Source organism: Loxodonta africana, chromosome 18 (genome assembly GCF_030014295.1).
Source record: "Loxodonta africana isolate mLoxAfr1 chromosome 18, mLoxAfr1.hap2, whole genome shotgun sequence".
Lineage (NCBI taxonomy): Eukaryota > Metazoa > Chordata > Mammalia > Proboscidea > Elephantidae > Loxodonta > Loxodonta africana.
This window is the reverse complement of record NC_087359.1, coordinates 11,841,143-11,858,597: the sequence shown is the minus strand read 5'-3', so window position 1 is coordinate 11,858,597 and position 17,455 is coordinate 11,841,143. Positions and strand designations below refer to the sequence as shown.

Below are 17,455 nucleotides of genomic sequence, written 5' to 3'. Positions count from 1 at the left end.
CTCCCTACCTGCGGGTGGGTAAGCATATGTGAGCAGCTGCAAAGCTACCTCTGCCCCTCTCCTTTGTTCCTTCAAGGGCTTTCTGGGACCATGCCCTTATGCCAGATGTGCAGACCCAAGGCAATAAGGCCAAGCAATGGCCTCAAGAAAGGCACCTCAGGACCTCCTCCAGATTGTCAGTTCAACCAGCACCTGCAGGTGCTCAAGATTCAGCTGGGTTCAATAAAGGTCCAAAGAGACTAGTGCTTGTCTTGAAATGCTAATTATACTAAACCAAAATCGCTGCCAAGTTGTCCAGTATGCAGCCCAGTGTGGCTCAAGAGACCTCCCACCCGTCCGCCCGCCCACCGCGCCCCCCAGGAACTGGAGCCAGTCACCGGTTCACTGCAGCACTTTATTTCTCCTTAACACGACGCCGCGTTGCTGGGGCCTAATGTTCGCACATGACAATAGAAAAACCAAAATTTGTTGTCATCTTAGAGTTGAGAACTGCGTACAAAAACCTCACATAAATTAAAAGGATGAATAAATTTACAGGTTTAAATGCAAATCATCTTCCAACTCAAGGCAAGTTTTAACAACCCACGGTGTTCCAACGGGAAAACATCAGCTAAGAGAGGAAACTGGGTCCTAAGGCTCAGATTTTTCCAACCCTGTCAAGGCTGGCAAGACAGAAATGACAACTGCTTTCCAACTCTTGCCAGCCTCTGGAAATCCTGGCACCGTCAGCTCTCCGCATTAATACCCTGCACAGACCGCGAGGTCAGTGAAGCAGACACTCGCCACGCCAACAATTTCACCACACCATGTCATCCCTCACCTTGGCCATGGGATGACCAGATCACACGAACTAGGGGTTTAAATCAAAGATATGTACAGGGTATTAAACACAGACCAAGGGAGCAGTTAACTTGAATACAAGGTCAAGGTCAGCAACAAGTTCTATGATCCAGTGCTGATATCAAGATACAGGCTTCAAGGACAATTTCTTTTCAAAGGCTTCTTCCAGTTTCACGAGGCTAGCATGAGGCGTACAGGTGTGCAACCTGCACTCGGGAATGGGCTCATGCGGCAGGTGGTGGCACCTGCTGGCAGTCCGTCTAGAAGCATTTGCGGTGGACGATGGAGGGGCCCGACTCGTCGTACTCCTGCTTGCTGATCCACATCTGCTGGAAGGTGGACAGCGAGGCCAGGATGGAGCCGCCGATCCAGACCGAGTACTTGCGCTCAGGGGGAGCAATGATCTGCACGGGTGACAAGAGAGGCGTTAGCAGCACACTGGGCCCTGCCTGCCCACGCCTAGGTCACAGCCCCCTGGGGACCTACCTTGATCTTCATTGTGCTGGGCGCCAGCGCTGTGATCTCCTTCTGCATCCTGTCAGCAATGCCGGGATACATGGTGGTCCCGCCAGACAGCACCGTGTTGGCATACAGGTCCTTCCGAATGTCCACGTCACACTTCATGATAGAGTTGAAAGTGGTCTCGTGGATGCCGCACGACTCCATACCTAAGAAACAAAGTTCTCCCTTAGTGGTCAACAGCCACACTGCTTGTCCTCTTCAGGCTACTGCACGTGAAGAGCCTCAAGGCTGAGGCACCGGCCACCTACCTAGGAAGGAGGGCTGGAAGAGGGCCTCGGGACACCGGAAACGCTCGTTGCCAATTGTGATCACCTGGCCGTCTGGCAGCTCATAGCTCTTCTCCAGAGAGGAGGAGGAAGCGGCTGTGGCCATCTCCTGCTCGAAGTCAAGGGCTACGTAACACAGCTTCTCCTTGATGTCACGCACAATCTCACGCTCAGCCGTGGTGGTGAAGCTATACCCTCGCTCGGTCAGGATCTTCATGAGGTAGTCAGTCAGGTCTCGGCCTGCCAGGTCCAGACGCAGGATGGCGTGGGGCAGGGCGTAGCCCTCGTAGATGGGCACAGTGTGAGTGACACCATCGCCAGAGTCCATGACAATACCGGTGGTTCGGCCAGAGGCATACAGGGACAGCACCGCCTGGATGGCCACATACATGGCTGGCGTGTTGAAGGTCTCAAACATGATCTGCAAGGGAAGCAGAACGTTAGTCAGAAACAACGACTGCTAATGCCCCGTGCTACACGCTACATGCCACATGCCCCCCATGTGATGTGTGAAGAAAGGAGAGGGAAGCAGGCAGAAACACACGAGAAACCTGGAGGCTTCAAGGAGGAAATGCCAGAAGAGGAACAGAACCCTGGAAACAGCGAAAGAAACACTTGAATTTCAGAAAATAAAAACAGTAAGGCAAAACACGATTCTAAAGATAGAAAAAAGGGATTCATTGACAAAACCAGACAATCACCTGGGTCATCTTCTCCCTGTTGGCCTTGGGGTTCAGGGGTGCCTCAGTCAGCAACACCGGGTGCTCCTCGGGGGCCACACGCAGCTCGTTGTAGAAAGTGTGGTGCCAAATCTTCTCCATATCGTCCCAGTTGGTGACAATACCGTGCTCGATGGGGTACTTGAGAGTCAGGATGCCTCTCTTGCTCTGGGCCTCATCGCCCACGTAGGAGTCCTTCTGGCCCATGCCCACCATGACGCCCTGCAAGAGGCCGACCGGGTCAGCTCCCGCAGCTCAGAGTGCCCGGGACCCCATGGAAAAGAGCGCCCTCTACTCACCTGGTGCCGGGGGCGGCCAACGATGGAGGGGAAGACGGCGCGGGGGGCGTCGTCGCCAGCAAAGCCAGCTTTACACATGCCAGACCCATTGTCGATAACCAGGGCGGCGATCTCTTCTTCCATGGCGATCTATCTACAGACGTTACCGATCAGGCGGGCCCTCGCGCTCCAAGACGCCAGACTGCCCCCCAAGCGCGCAGCCCAGCCCGGAAGGACGGCCGGCCCCCAACCGCCAAGACCCGGCTTCCAGACCTCGATGGAACCATCCCTCATGGCGCGAGGCCCGGGGCTCCGCAATGCGGCCCGCCGCCCCTCCCCCGGGCGCAGCCCACCAGCCCGGCCACCCCAGGAACAAAAGGCCGCCTCTCTGGCCGGAGCGGCCTGCGGAGGGCGCCGCCAGGACCTCGCGGAGACGACGGCGCTGGGTTGGGGCGCACAGACCTGACCCTTACCGGAAAAACAAGGAAGCAGCAGCGAGCTTTAACCACAGACAGAGGCGAGCCCTGAGCGTCGGAGGAAAGTGAGACCGAGCGCGGCCTCCCCCGCCGCTTTTTAAGGGGGCGCGGGGCGCGCGCGCGGAGCGGCGGCGCGCGCGGCCCAGAACATGGCCATATATGGCGATCTTGGAGAACGCCGGGCGCCCATTGGCCGTTCCCGCGGGGGCACGTGGGGCCCCGCGCCCCGCCCTACCCCCGCCCGCACCGCCCCCCAACAGCCCCGCCCGCGCCGCCCCGGGCGCCGGGGACCCCGAGCCGGGCCGGCGGAGGGACGGACTGGCGGGGCAGGGCGCGGGGTGCGGCTATCCGGGTGACCTGCGGGGGTCGCTAGGAGGGCTGCGGGGTGACCGACCCGGCTCCACCTCGGGACTGTCGCGCCGTGGAGGAGGGGCCGGGCTGCGCCCCGAAACTGCTTGACCCGGGCCTGGGCCGCGCCCCGAGCCGGGATGTGTCCCCGCGGTTGGGCCTTGTTTGGAGGCTTTACTCTCCAGGCGCCCCCAAGGAGCCTTCCTCTCAGGCTGCACTGAGACCCGTGGCCGTGAAGGCCGGTTCCTGGTGCTGGGCTGGGGGAGGGAGCCGGAATTGGGGTCCCCAGCGCCCTGGGTCCCGAGGCCGAGGGGAGCCGTGACCTCGCTTCTGAGCCATAGGAAGGATCCGTCCGCCCCCTAACGCGGTGCAAGGCCCCCGCTGCGGGAGGAGGGGGCGCCCGGCCCCGGTCCCCAGGGGTGTGAGCCAGAGGCCCCTTTCCCCACACCCGACACGTCCTGCGATACATTCCCCCAAAAGCAGACCCGCTTGTCCTTGGACGCCGGCCCCACCCGGGTTTGAGGTCAAGCCCCATCCGCGGGGCGCCCGCCTTTGTTTCAATGTTATCACTTGGTGCACGTTATAGGGAAGTAGAGGCAGGGGGAGGGAGTCCCCATTCCCTGAACGATCGACCCCGGATCCTGGATGGGCTGGGGGGGGTGCCACCTGCTCCTCTGTCGTCTGCTTGTGAAACTAGGAAAGTCGGGGAGCTCCCAGGCAGAGACTGCCTGGTGCTCTGGGCCCTGGGTCCGCAGAACGCTTGAGCCCCAGCTCCTCCAGGCAGGCGCCCCTTTCCTCCGTCCTGGCGCTAGGAGTTCTCCCAGCCCAGGGCGAACCTTTCTCAGCAGGAACCTGCATTGAAAGACCTGTCCCCTGTCCTGGCAGGGTCCTGACCCCATCTGTGTGTGCAGATGCTTCAGTTACACTCTGAGATACTGTGGAGCCAGGTACTATGGTTTCCTTGTGGTTATCTGGAAACCCTTGGAACTACTCAGAGAAAGCATAAAAGGGCATATCCCTCAGAAGGGTGGCCGTGGGCTGGACACAGAATGGGAAAGAACTCGCCCAAGGTCACGGGACACGTAGGTTTTCAGAGTCGGGTCTTGGATGCCTGCCTCCGAAGTTGTGACCCTGGGGGAACACTGATAGCCAGTACCTGGCTCCCCAGGTACAGCACACATCTTCTCTGGGTGCCCTTAGCCATGCAAGGTAGCCTCATGACCGCACTTCTCAGGTGAGGACGCCGGGCTAGGCGCGGCAGAGCAGCTGGCCCTGGCAACACCAGAAGCCGAGGCCTGTGCCCATGGCCAACAGGTCACCAGGCTGAAAGGCAGGGTGCAGGATCCCCAGCCTCCTAGATTTTACAGGGGCACTCTCAAGGCTGCTTTCCATTGGGTCCAGGCCCCACCAGGGGACGACCCGAGCTGGGCCTCCAAGAAGTCACCCGACTCCTGTCCCCTGTCCTGGGCACAACCACAGGCCTGCTAGGTAGGCATCAACAGTGGGGGTACGGCCGTTCCACTTGGGGGTTCCCAAACTCTATGCCACACACGAGGGGAACAGGAGAGGAGAGATGTAAGGATAAAGCCGCCTCAGCCTGTGCCCACGCTCTGCTCTGCTAGGACCCCTCGGCTCCCAGTGGGGGCGGGGCGCCTGTCCCCTCCACGGACTCGGGTTTCCTCTCAAACGCCTTTGTGTGTGCTGGGAGGCGGGCTGCGGCCCACTCCCAGCCTGCTTCTGGGGACAGATGGACCCTCGATCCCCGCCCCTACCCTTCCTTCCGCACGTCCACCGGGAGGACAGGACGCCGCGGCAAGGTCAGTGGGCCGTGGGGGCGGTGGCCGCGAGCCCCCCGCCCGGCAGGGCCAGGGCGGCGCGGAGGGGGCGCCCAGGCCGGCCGGCTAGGGGGGCAGCTACTTCCCCTTCCGCGATGTGTCACCGGCGGGGGGTGGCAAGGTGCGGCCCCAGGTGCGCTGGCGGGGGGCGGTGGCGCGCGGCGCGGCCATATTTGGCGATTTCGGTGCCGCCGCCCCGCCCGCCGCCACCGCCGCCGGGAAGCCCGCGGTCCCGCCCGCCTCGGGACCTGAGTCACGGGCGAGCGGGCGGGGCGGAAGTAACGGCCGGCGCCGGCGCGCCTCGCCTTATTTAGGCAGGAGGCCGCGGATTGGCCCGCAGGACAAAGGGGTGGTGCGGGGAAGCCCTGCTGGGCGGCGGCCTCCACGCCTACCCGCGGCGGGGACCCGGCTCGGCCTACCAGGGTTTTGGGTGTCGAGGCCCCAGAGGCGAGGATCTGGGGGGGGTGGGGGTCAGATGGCCAGAGGGGTTGGGGGTGCGCAGCTGGATGCCCGCATAGGGGCGCGGAGGCCGGGCGCCGCTGGGACTACCGTGGCTCCAGGTGTAGCAGGTCTCCTAGCCCTGGGGCGGAGGACGGCGGTGGGCACCGTATTCTGCGATGTGGTTTCGCCGCCTCGCCCAAGGTTACCTGCTGGGGCGGTCAGAACTGTGCTTTTGGAAGTGGGTGGCGCAGGCCGACCCCACCCCTCCAGGAGCTGGAGTGGAGAGGCCGTCCGTGGACCGTATGGAGGTGGCAGCCCCTGGCTGGGGTGAGCAGGGAGGCTCTGGGAAGGGCTGGGGGAGGGAGAGCCGGCAATTGAAGCTGAAGGGGTGTGAGTGTCCCTTCTCAGGAAGAAGGCTTAGGACTCAGAGAAATGGCCTTTTTTTTCCCTCCTAAAAAACCCCTAAAACTCGCTGCCGTTGAGTTGATTCCAACTCATTGGCATTCTATAGGACAGAGTAGAACTGCCCCATATGGTTTTCAAGGCGGTAATCTTTACAGAAGCAGACTGCCAGATCTTTCTCCCTAAGAGCTGCTGGTGGGTTCAAACAGCCCACCTTTCGGTTAGCAGCTGAGTGCTTAGCCACTGTGCCACTATTAGCTTGGTACTGGCTTTGGTGGCTTTTTATTGTGGCCTTGCTGTGTATGTTTCCCAGCCATTTAACAGATGAGCAGACAGTGGCTGGGAAGGTAGTGTCGTCCTGCTGTGCAATGTGCTGGGCCTAAGATAGCCTGGGGCCTCCCTCTAGGCCCTGGGCACTGCCCTCTGGCACCCCGGCTTAGGGTCCTTCCCATGAGTTCCTCCAACACTGATGTCAGCCTGTCATCTCCCTGTCCCAGCCCTGGAATCCGTGTCACCTCTGCACCTGGTAACATGGCCCCCCAGCTGACCACCAGACAAGGCAGGACCTCGGGAATGATTGCCCATCCTGGCCTTTGTCTCTGTCGGCCCAGTCTCCCCACCAAGTTCCAAGGGTTGGATTCTGTAACAAAACAAGGACACTGTGGGGGGAACGGTGACATCCAAATGAAGTCTGGAGTTAATAGTAACATACCAGTGCTAACCTCTTAGTGCTGACGACTGGATTGTGATTAAGATGTTAGCTTTAGGGGGAACTAGTGGGTGGGTATAAGGCACTCTGCAGGATCTTTGGACTTTTCTGTAAACCTAAAATTATTCCAAAATAAAAACGTCCAAGGGGGAAAAAAAAAGTACCTACATCAGCTCATGTTCCTAACCTTTTTCCAGCCTCTGTGGACAGATCAAATGTAAGGTGACTGCCCTGTTCCTGACTGCTGATGCCCTCTCCAGGTCCCAGAGCCCACTCCTACAGGGCAGGGGCAGCCCCTGGCATGGGCCTCGTCTGCCCGGGAGGGCAAGGCCAAGCCTATCTCCCGCCTGCTGCCTAGGCATGCCTCAGTTCTCCTGTTGTCACCGCGCAGGCTGAAGCACAGGTGATCTAGATGGCCCTGTACAAATGGTGGCCTGGGGTCATCTGACCTCTAAGCTCCAACTTCACAAGTGGAAGGAGAATCAAGATCAACAGCCCAAGGCTTATTTCTATGAGGCAGATGTCAGACATACCTCCTTTCTCCAACCTTATTGCCAGTTCTGACACCACCCATCCCTCCCACGTCACTCTCTGCCTCTCTCCTGGGTTCAATAATTCATTGCAATGGCCACACAGAGCTCACAGACCGTACTCACAGTTATGGGGTTTGAAGGAATTGTTAGGTGCCGTTAAGTCAGTTCCTACTCATAGCAATCCTGTGTACAAGAGAGCAAAACACCGCCTGGTCCTGTGGCTTCCTCACGATTGTTGCTATGTTTGATTCTGTTATTGTAGGCACTGTGTCCATCCATCTCATTGAGGGTCTTCCTCATTTTCATTGATTCTCTACTAAACATGATGACCTTCTCCACGGACTGGTCCCTCCTGATAACATGTCCAAAGTATATGAGATGCAGTCTTGCCATCCTCACTTGTAAGGATCATTCTGACTGTACTTCTTCCAAGACAGATTTATACATTCTTCTGGGAGTCCATGGCGTATTCAGTACTCTTCACCAACACCACAATTCAAAGGCATCGATTCTTCTTTGGTCTTCCTTGTTCATCGTCCAGGTTTTGAGTGCACATTGGGTGACTGAAAACACCATGGCTTGAGTCAGGCAAACCTTAGTCCTCAAAGTGATATCTTAGCTTTTTAACACTTTAAAGAGGTCTTTTGGAACAGATTTGCCCACCACAATACTTCATTTGATTTCTTGACTGCTGCTTCCATGGGCATTCATTGTGGATCTAAGTAAAATGAAATCTTTGACAGTGTCAATATTTTCCTTGTTTATCATGATGTTGCTTATTGGTCTAGTTGTGAGGATTTTTGTTTTCTTTATGTTGAAGTGTAATCCATCCTGAAGGCTGTAATCTTTGATCTTTGTCAATAAGTTCTTCAAGTCCTCTTCACTTTCAGCAAGCTAGGTTATGTCATCTGTATATTGTACATAGTTAATAAATCTCTAATCCTGATGCCTCATTCTTCTTCATATAGTCCAACTTCTCGGATCATTTGCTTCGCAACAGATTGAATAAGTACGGTGAAAGGATACAACCCTGATGCACACCTTTCCTAACTTTAAATCATACAGTACCCCTTTGTTCTGTTGGAATGACTGCCTTGCAAACTACATACAGATTACAAATCAAGATCAGGAATGACTCAGGATACAGTTCTTTCCGTCAGGACAGCTCCTCAGCAGTGCCCCACAGGCAGGCCTCTCCCTCAGCCCTTGGGTCCCTGGGGCTGGACTCTGCCCTGCTAGGGCAAAAGTTACAAAGCTCTTTAGCTCCCTGATAAATGCCCAGAGACACCCTACTGCACCAGGAAGCCTCCTGGCTGAAGACACTTAGCTGTCTCGCTCTGAGGGTTGACAAGCTGACTGTAACCACCTTGCTCACACTGGTCTCCTGGTTCTGCTGTGGCCGTTTCTCTGCCACTTCTTCTCAACGTTTTGCGCCATCTCCAGTGTTAAGCTCTCTCTCTTGCTTCTCCTGGGTCTAGGAGGTTCTCACCACAGGGACCCCGGGTCCAAAAAACGTGCACCACTCCCAGCTCTTCTTGGTAGCAGCGAGGTCCCCCCTTTCTGCCTCTAAACCTAACCAAATCCAACCCAGTGCTGTCGAGTCGATTCTGACTCATAGCGATCCTATAGGACAGAGTAGAACTGCCCCATAGAGTTTCCAAGGAGCACCTGGTGGATTCGAACTGCCGACCCTTTGGTTAGCAGCAATAGCACTTAACCACTACGTCACGAGGGTTTCCTTTCTGCCTTTAGGATGGCTCATTTTAAGCCTAGCAGGATGGAAAAACTGACCAATTCCCTCGTTAGGGTTTCATACACTTTATTTGCATGGTAACACTCCCACAGGAGAGCCATGCACCTTATTTGCATTATTGGCAAGCTGTCCAATCCCCTTGGTGGGCTCCAACCACCTTATTTGCATAGTTCCACTCAATCATTTGGTGAGAGTTAAAAGACCATCGCTAGAAAGGCTATATAAAAGCCCTGCAGGTGGGGAGGCCTGCGCAGGTGTCCAGGCATGGACCAGTAATGTAAAATTTGCCTACAAAAATGGAGGGCACTGAGAGACCAAAGAAAGAGGTAGGGAACTCCAGTGTGGTGGTGAAAGAGTTTATTAGGGAGACTTATATACGAGGTCAAATTCTGGGTGGCTGCAGAACTTGAGCAGATCTCCATGCCCCGCAGCGGGAGGGCAGAGGTTTTATAGTGGCAGTGGACAATAGGGGTTCATGCCAGGGACTTGCGTAAGGATGACGTAGCAATCTACAGTGAACTTGCCAACCACACAAGGGCACTCACGTTCATCTTGGCAAAGTCTGTTTCCGCTTCACCAGGTAGCTTAGTTATCTAGCGCTGCTATAACAGAAGTACTACAAGTGACTGGTTTTAACAACAGATATTTATTGTCTCACAGTCTAAGAGGCTAGAAATCTGAATTCAGGGTGCCAGCTCCAGGGGAAGGCTTTCTGTCGACTCTAGGGGAGGGTCCTTCTCATCAATCTTCCCCTGGGTCTAAGAGTGTCTCAACACAGGGACCCCGGGTCCAAAGAACACACTCTGCTTCCAGCTCTCCATTCTTCATGGTAGGAGGTCCTCTATTCTCTGCTCAGTTCTCTGTTTTGTATCTCAAAAGCGATTGACTTGAGATACAACCTGATCTTGTACATTGAGTCCTGCCTCATTAACATCATAAACTTATTGCCTTTGAGTTGATTCCGACTCAAAGCGATCCTATAGGACAGAGTAGAACTGCTCCATAGGGTTTCCAAGAAGCAGCTGGTGGATTTGAACTGCCAATCTTTTTTGGTTAGCAGCTATAGCTCTTAACCACTGCACCACCAGGGCCCCTTTTCATAGAGGTTAGGGTTTACAACACACAGGATAATCACATCCGATCACAAAATGGTGGACAACCACACAATACTGGGAATCATGGCCTAGCCAAGTTGATGCACGTTTTGGGGGGACACAATTCAACCCATAACACCAGGGACCTCTCTGGCCCCTCCCGGGCCCCTCCAGAGCCCTTATCATGGCTGCCTGGTTGAGTCAGGTTTAAGTGAGTTGGATCTGGTTCGGTCTGTGCACTCATGGCTGTCATTCACCCTCCGTGTGTCAGGCCTCTCCTGTGCTATCCAGTTCTCATGCACAAAGGGAAACAAGCTTGTGAAGTTTCTGCCATCAGTCAGCCGTTTGGGTATGGCTGAGCTAGAACCGGGCACATGGCATCCTTTGTCTTGCTGTGTCTGTTTCCTCATCTGCCTGAAGAAGGCTGAGTCAGTGATGTGAGGGGCGTGTCGCCCATCAGGGGTTGTGAGACTGGTGCACTCCTTCCCTGGACAAAGGGTCTGGGGACAGGAGGCCACCAGATGGTCTGGTGAGCCGTCCCCAGGCCTCCATGCTGGGGTTTTCCAGGCTGCTGGCCTCAGTGGCCCCAGGCATTAGTTTTTGGTGATGATAAGAAGCACTTGCTCAGCACCTTCCAGTGTCAGACTAGAGGCTCCCAGGAGCACCCTGCCTGGCCCCAGCTACCACCCAGAAGGCAGCTGGTGCCTTGCTCTGCTGCTCAGGTTGCACCCCAGGCCCACCATGACCAGCCTGCCCTCCACAGCACCCCTGCAGACCCAGAGGGGGTGAGAAGAGCCAAAAGATCACAGCCCTGGACCCCGTTAGACAGACGGGTGACTGTGCTTCCTGCCCGCGGACCAAGGTGTCGGGCAGGGAGGTCCCAGAAGGGAATGCGGATCTGTTCACGTTGCACCTGTGCTAGTGAGGGCCACATCCCCATGCTCCCATGGGCCCCACCCATGGAGCAGCCTGCTACCCCTTCCACCCCCAGAGGTGACCTCATCCTCCATCACTGCTGAGGTGATTGCTCTCAGCAGACCTGCGGTCACAGATTGCACAGCTGGAAAGCCAGGAGTTAAACTCGGGGTACCAGCCTCCAACTGCTTCCCGGCTGTGGTGAAGTGAATTACTTGATATGGCCCTTCTAGCCCTTCTAGCCATACTCTTTGGGACTCCCACACAATGACTGGTTGGAACTATGCAAATGAGGGGCTTGTGGCCCACCAGGGGGATTAGATGTTGTTGTTAGGTGCCATTGAGTCAGTTCTGACTCATAGTGACCCTATGCACAGCAGAACAAAACACCGCCCTGTCCTGAGCCATCCTTAGAATCGTTGTTATGCTTGAGCTCATTGTTGCAGCCACTGTCAATCCACCTCGTTGAGGGTCGTCTTCTTTTCCGCTGACCCTGTACTTTGCCAAGCATGATGTCCTTCTCCAGGGACTCATCCCTCCTGACAACATGTCCAAAGTATCTAAGACACAGTCTCGCCATCCTTGCCTCTAAGGAGCATTCTGGTTGTACTTCTTCCAAGACAGATTTGTTTGTTCTTCCAGCGGTCCATGGTATATTCAATATTCTTCGCCAACACCACAATTCAAAGGCGTCAATTCTTCTTTGGTCGTCTGTATTCATTGTCCAGCTTTCACATGCATATGATGCAATTGAAAATACCATGGCTTGGGTCAGGTGCACCTTAGTCTTCAAGGTGATGTCTTTGCTCTTCAATACTTTAAAGAGGTCCTTTGCAGCAGATTTACCCAATGCAATGCGTCTTTTGATTTCTTGACTGCTGCTTCCATGGCTGTTGATTGTGGATCCAAGTAAAATGATAGCTTGTTAATAATGTAAGTAAGGTGCATGGCACCATTGCCCACCATGCAAATGAGGTGTATAGAACCCTAACAAGGGGATTGGTCAGTTTTGCCACACTGCTAGCTTAAAAAGAGCCATCCCAGAGGCGAAAGGGGGGAACTCACAGCCACCCAGAAGAAAAAGCCAGGAGTGGAGCACCTCCTTTGGACCCAGGATCCCTGCGCTGAGAACCTCCTAGACCCAGGAGACAGAGAGAAAGAGCTGTAACACAGACAGCAGAGAGAGGCAGCAGAACCAGAACAGAGAGGGAAAGGTGGAACACCAGAGGGGGCAAGAAGCAGTGGCAGAGAAATGGCGGCAGCAGCAGCAGCAGAACAAGGAGACTGAAGGGAGATGGCGTGGTGGGCTTCCCAGACCATGGAGTGAGAAAGCTGAGTGTCTTCAGGCAGGAGGCTTGCTGGTGGGGTGGGGTGCCTCCGGGCACTTGGCAGAGCTAGGCCTGCCGAACCATGGATCAAATTTGCTGAATGCCTTCAGGCTGTGGCTTACTGGCAGAGTGGGATGCCTCTGGGCACTTATCGGCAGAGCTAAAAGGGCTTTGTAACACTTGCCGGAACAGGGCAGAGGCTGGGTTGAGAGGCCGAGGGCCAGAGAGAGGCCTTCCTGTGGGCACAGCTGAGAAGCTGTCCTGATGGAAGAACTCTATCCCGAGTTGTTCCTGATCCTGAACTGTAACATGTGACTTCCCTAATAAATCCCATAACTCTGAGTATGGTCTGTTGAGTTCTGTGTGGCTGTTGCAGCAAGTTATGGAACCCAGCAGAGAAGCAGAGAGTGGTGTGGAAGGGATGGCTGGTGTCAGAATTTGTAAGAAGTTTGGAGGGTGGAGGTATGTCTGACTTCACCTCATAGGAATCAGTCTTGGGGCGTTGATGCTGATAACAACTCTCCTCCCCTTTGTGAAGTTAGAGGAGGCACTCGGACCCAGTCCACATGCTTTTTTTTTTTTTTTTTCCTTTTTTTTAAAATTTTTATTGTGCTTTAAGTGAAAGGTTACAAATCAAGTCAGTCTCTCACATAAAAACTTATATACACCTTGCTACATATTCGCAATTACTCTCCCACCCACCATGAGACAGCCTGCTCTCTCCCTCCACTCTCTCTTTTCGTGTCCCTTTCGCCAGCTTCTAACCCCCTAACCCTCCCATCTCCCCTCCAGGCAGGAGATGCCAACATAGTCTCAATTGTCCATCTGATCCAAGAAGCTCACTCCTCACCAGCGTCCCTTTCCAACCCATTGTCCAGTCCAATCCATGTCTGACGAGTTGGCTTCAGGGATGGTTCCTGTCCTGGGGCAACGGAAGGTCTGGGGGCCATGACCACCGGGGTCCTTCCAGTCTCAGTCAGACCATTAAGTCTGGTCTTATGAGAATTCGGGGTCTGCATCCCACTGCTCTCCTGCTCCCTCAGGGGTTCTCTGTTGTGTTCCCTGTCGGGGCAGTCATCGGTTGTAGCAGGGCAGCATCTAGTACTTCTGGTCTCAGGATGATGTAGTCTCTGGTTCATGTGGCCCTTTCTGTCTCTTGGGCTCGTAATCACCTTGTGTCCTTGGTGTTCTTCATTCTCCTTTGATCCAGGTGGGTTGAGACCAATTGATGCATCTTAGATGACTGCTTGCTAGCGTTTAAGACCCCAGATGCCGCTCTTCAAAGTGAGATGTAGAGTGTTTTCTTAATAGATTTTATTATGCCAGTTGACTTAGATGTCCCCTGAAACCATGGTCCCCAGCCCCCTGCCCCTGCTACGCTGGCCTTCGAAGCATTCAGTTTATTCAGGAAACTTCTTTGCTTTTGGTTTAGTCCAATTGTGCTGACCTCCCCTGCTCCACATGCTATTTTTGCACAGCACAGTCCCAGGTCTCAGCACCAGGCCAAAGCCAGAGGCCAGCCCCTGCCACCCGGGCTGCAGCTCACCCAGCACCTCCCTGACCTGTCTAGTCTGTCCAGCCCTTTGTCTCTCTCCCTTGCCCCCGGCCACTGGCCTCTTCTCTACAGTTAACTTCCATGTTACAAGTCAGATGGCACTGCTTCCACATAGAGGTGGGGGGGGGGGGTGGTTGAAAGGGGGCCCCGCCTCCTGAGGGAATCTACACCCCTCACCTGGTGCTGGGTGGTGGCCCTGCCTGCCCCTCCACCTCTGCACCCCTTGCTTGCTGCCCTTCACCCTGAACCACCTCCTGGCTGTTCCTCTTCTCTGCTGGCTGCCTCCTCCAGGCAGGCCTCCAGACCACCAAGCAGCCCCACCTAGTCCCCCACCTGAGTGCCGATTATGTATTTGTCTATGCCTGCCCTCCACCCCAGAATGTAGGTTCTTGGGCACAGCTGCCTTGTCCTCCGTGTTGAAGCTCGGATTCCCCGTACATGGGACAGTGAGTGCCGGCTGTGTAGCTGTTGGCTGAAAGCAAGAACGTACAGCGGGATGAAGACAGACGGAGGGCCCAGTCCTGGAGGGGAGGAGCCTCTGGACAGAGCAGAGGGGCCGGCGAGAGAGGGTAGGAGGAAGTGGGCAGACCCCGCCCAGTTCTCTGCCTTTACTCTGGAATACAAAGGAGGGACGGAGCCAGGGATGGGGGGAAGAGGGGTCCAGAGAGGACCTCTCCCGGCCCCCAGCAGCTAGCTTTCTCCTGCTCTTTCGACCCCGGCCAGACCAGGGAGCAGTGGCCACACAAGGACTGACGCTGGATGATGGGGCTGCAGGGGACAGAGGGAAAGGTTTAACCCTTACGCTCTGCTCTGGCCATCTTGCCGGGAGCTCTCCTGAGCTGGACTCGGTCAGGGCCCTGCGCGCACAGTTGTCCCCACCCCCGGACACCTGGCCACGCTGAGGCGGTGAGGCGGGTCAGGGCGGACACCGGCCTGAAGCTGCGGCCGGTGTAGGCAGAAAAGGGGGGCAGGCCGGGTCGAGCTCGGGGTCGGGACAGCCCCCGCCACCGCCGCGCCTGCACCCGCCGCCGGGAAGCGGCTGTGGGGTCGTCACCGGGGGCGGAGTCTCCACGCGCGGCCCCGCCCACCCTAAGGTGGCTCAGGCTTCGGCGGCGTGAGCCCGGGCGCCCGCTCCCAGACCCCGGCCCGGGGCTCCTGGTTGGGTCCGGGAATGGGGTCGGGCTCCGGCGGCGGGGCGGGCGGCGGGGCGGGGGCACCCGGACCACACGGACCCATGCGGGCCCCTCCCAGCCCGGAGCCCCCGCCTCCCGGAGCCCCGCGGCCGCTGTGTCCTATGGGGGCTGTTCGGGGCTCCCCCCCGCTCCCTGGCACGGCACCAGCTTGCCCTGCGCCCTGTGGGCTCTCAGTCCGTGTTCGCAGAGAGGCGGAGTCCGAGGCAAGTGATGGGCCAGCGGCCAGGGTGCGGAGGAGTTGCCCAAGAAGAGCGAACACTGGGCCCGAGGCCTGGAGGGTCCTGACCCGCCGGCGCGGGGATGTGGGCGGGGCCGCCTGCTGCCCGGTACCCCGCCACCCTGCCACCCCCGCACCCCGCCACCCTGCCGCCCCCGCACCCCGCCACCCTTATAAGCTGGTTTCAGACCCGGAACAGAGCCACCTTCCCCGCCCGCACTCGCCCCATCTCTGCCCGAGGCGGGCGGGCAGCGCAGGACCGGCGAGGGCCCTCGGGCACTGGTCTGGGCCGCGCCTCCTCGCCCGCACTCCCCGGGTACCGGGCACCGGCTGGGATCAGGACACCCCTGCCGCACCGGCCCGGGGCCAGGAGGTGGCGCCCCGGCCCCGAGGCGGCCGTGTCATTCTCGGTTGGGCCGCCAGGTGGGTACCGCTATCGCCACAGGCGCCGGGCGGGCGGGGTGTTGGCGCACCTGTGGCCCCGCCCGGTATCGTGCTCAGCTGGGACTGGCTCCCCCGGCGCCGGGGGTGACACCTGAGGCCACTGCCCGGGCCGGGGAGGGCCCCGCGCTCCCGGACAGCTGCTGAATCACCGCCGTCCCTGGATGACGGAGGCCGGGCTGCGGAGGAGCGGCTGGGGTGGTCCGTGACCACAGCCAGGACTGACGCACGGGGAAGAGGTGACATCAGGGTCAGCCCACACCCAGAGCCCCGGGAAGGCGGGGGTCAGGGCTTCCGCGCACCCGGATGTCCTGTACACCGGTATCTGTTCAGGGGCAGACAGCACCCACGGAGGGACCCCAGGGCAAGGGCAGTCCCTGGCCCTGATGTAGGTGCTGTTTATTTTTCCACGGAGGTTTGGATGGCAACGACTTGCCTTGTCTGCATCCTGCACGCTGGAGCTCTGCCACCATTTCAGAGAGCACTCAGGCCAGGCCAGGTCTGGGCCATTCCAAGCCCCTCCCCCAAACATACTCCTGCTGCTCCTCTGTGTGCGGCCTTGGGGGTGTGGTGGGGGCTACAGGGACAGTCTGTCCTGCTTTCCAGTGCTGAGTCGCAGGGCTGGGAGCTGTGGGGCTGGACTGGTTCAAGGACAGGTGGGGGGGGGACTGGCAGGTGGCAGTCTCGGGGGGCCTGGAGTGCCACTCCAGGACAATCACACTTTCTCCTGGGGCAGTGGGGAGCCACTTAGAGCTCTGAGTGGGGAGGGGAGGGCAGAGGTAGGCACAGGAGATGGCCTTGTGGGTGGAGGGGTGGGGTGGGCCAAGCTAGGTGAGGGGCATTCCTAGGGCAGGACAGACCACTCCACAGTGGGGGCTGGGCAGTGCCTCCACCTCCCTGGATTGGACAGCTTGGTCAACCCAACCGGTGGGCTGGCAACACTATTAGGAGTGGGTTGTCCTGGCGGAGCACTTTCACAGGCCCCACATTTTACACATGGGGAGACAGAGGCTTGGTGGCTAGGGAACCCACCCTGGTCATGCAGCTAGTAAGGGGCAGGACTGTACCCCAGAGTAACTGCTGAGTCTGCTGTCTGCAGAGTCCTTTGTTTTATGCTTGCATGGACCCCTGGTGACGAAGTGGTTAAGAGCTAAGGCTGCTAACCAAAAGGTTGGCAGTTTGAATCCACCAGCTGCTCCTTGGAAACCCCATGGGGCAGTTCTACTCTGTCCTATAGGGTCACTATGGGTCAGAATCTATTCCATGTCAATGGATTAGGTTTTTGGGTTTTTTTTGTGATTGGTAGTGTGGCAGGGGATGAAATTTCAAGTTGAAAGTGATGTTCCATCAGGTTCTGTCTCTTTTACTGAGGTGAAATTCACAGTTAAAGTGGACAATTCGGTGGCTTCTAGTACACTCACAGTGTTGTGCAACCACTACCTGTATCTAGTCTGTTTTCTTCATCCCCAAAGGAGGCCCCAGTCACTCCCCACCGCCTCCTCCCCTCCAGCACCTGGCAACCACCAGTCGGCATTCTGCCTCCATAGATTTGCCTCTACTGGATGTTCCATATAAATAGAATCATACAAT

The 17,455-nt window shown here is 57.2% G+C and overlaps 1 protein-coding gene and 1 long non-coding RNA gene across 3 annotated transcripts; one reads left to right on the top strand and one right to left on the bottom strand.

The window, feature by feature from the left end:
* Positions 1–376: 376 nt before the first annotated feature.
* On the bottom strand, positions 377–3,229 carry ACTG1 (actin gamma 1). 2 transcript variants are annotated; one of them, XM_003417383.4, is made up of 6 exons: positions 3,099–3,229; positions 2,647–2,775; positions 2,330–2,569; positions 1,611–2,049; positions 1,327–1,508; positions 377–1,244 (listed from the first exon to the last, which is right to left on the bottom strand). In XM_003417383.4, exons 2-6 carry the CDS (start codon positions 2,767–2,769, stop codon positions 1,101–1,103), a joined length of 1,128 nt encoding a protein of 375 aa, XP_003417431.1. In that variant the 5' UTR covers positions 2,770–2,775; positions 3,099–3,229; the 3' UTR covers positions 377–1,100. The 2 variants fall into 2 exon arrangements, with proteins under 2 accessions (XP_003417431.1, XP_010595197.1); XM_010596895.3 differs by having other exon boundaries at positions 2,647–2,779; positions 3,099–3,214.
* A 2,558-nt stretch (positions 3,230–5,787) lies between these two features.
* LOC135228059 (uncharacterized) lies at positions 5,788–14,987 on the top strand. The gene is made up of 3 exons (XR_010318261.1): positions 5,788–6,052; positions 14,393–14,583; positions 14,738–14,987. It is a non-coding gene; the product is annotated as an uncharacterized LOC135228059 (long non-coding RNA).
* The last annotated feature ends 2,468 nt before the right edge of the window (positions 14,988–17,455 follow it).

Excerpts from the sequence above, each read along its gene's own strand:
- ACTG1 (XM_003417383.4), bottom strand. The coding sequence starts at position 2,769 with ATGGAAGAAGAGATCGCCGCCCTGGTTATCGACAATGGGTCTGGCATG. Across the intron at positions 2,050-2,329 it reads ACAGGGAGAAGATGACCCAG|ATCATGTTTGAGACCTTCAA; the intron begins GTGATTGTCTGG and ends CTTCCCTTGCAG. Across the intron at positions 1,245-1,326 it reads CCAGCACAATGAAGATCAAG|ATCATTGCTCCCCCTGAGCG; the intron begins GTAGGTCCCCAG and ends TCACCCGTGCAG.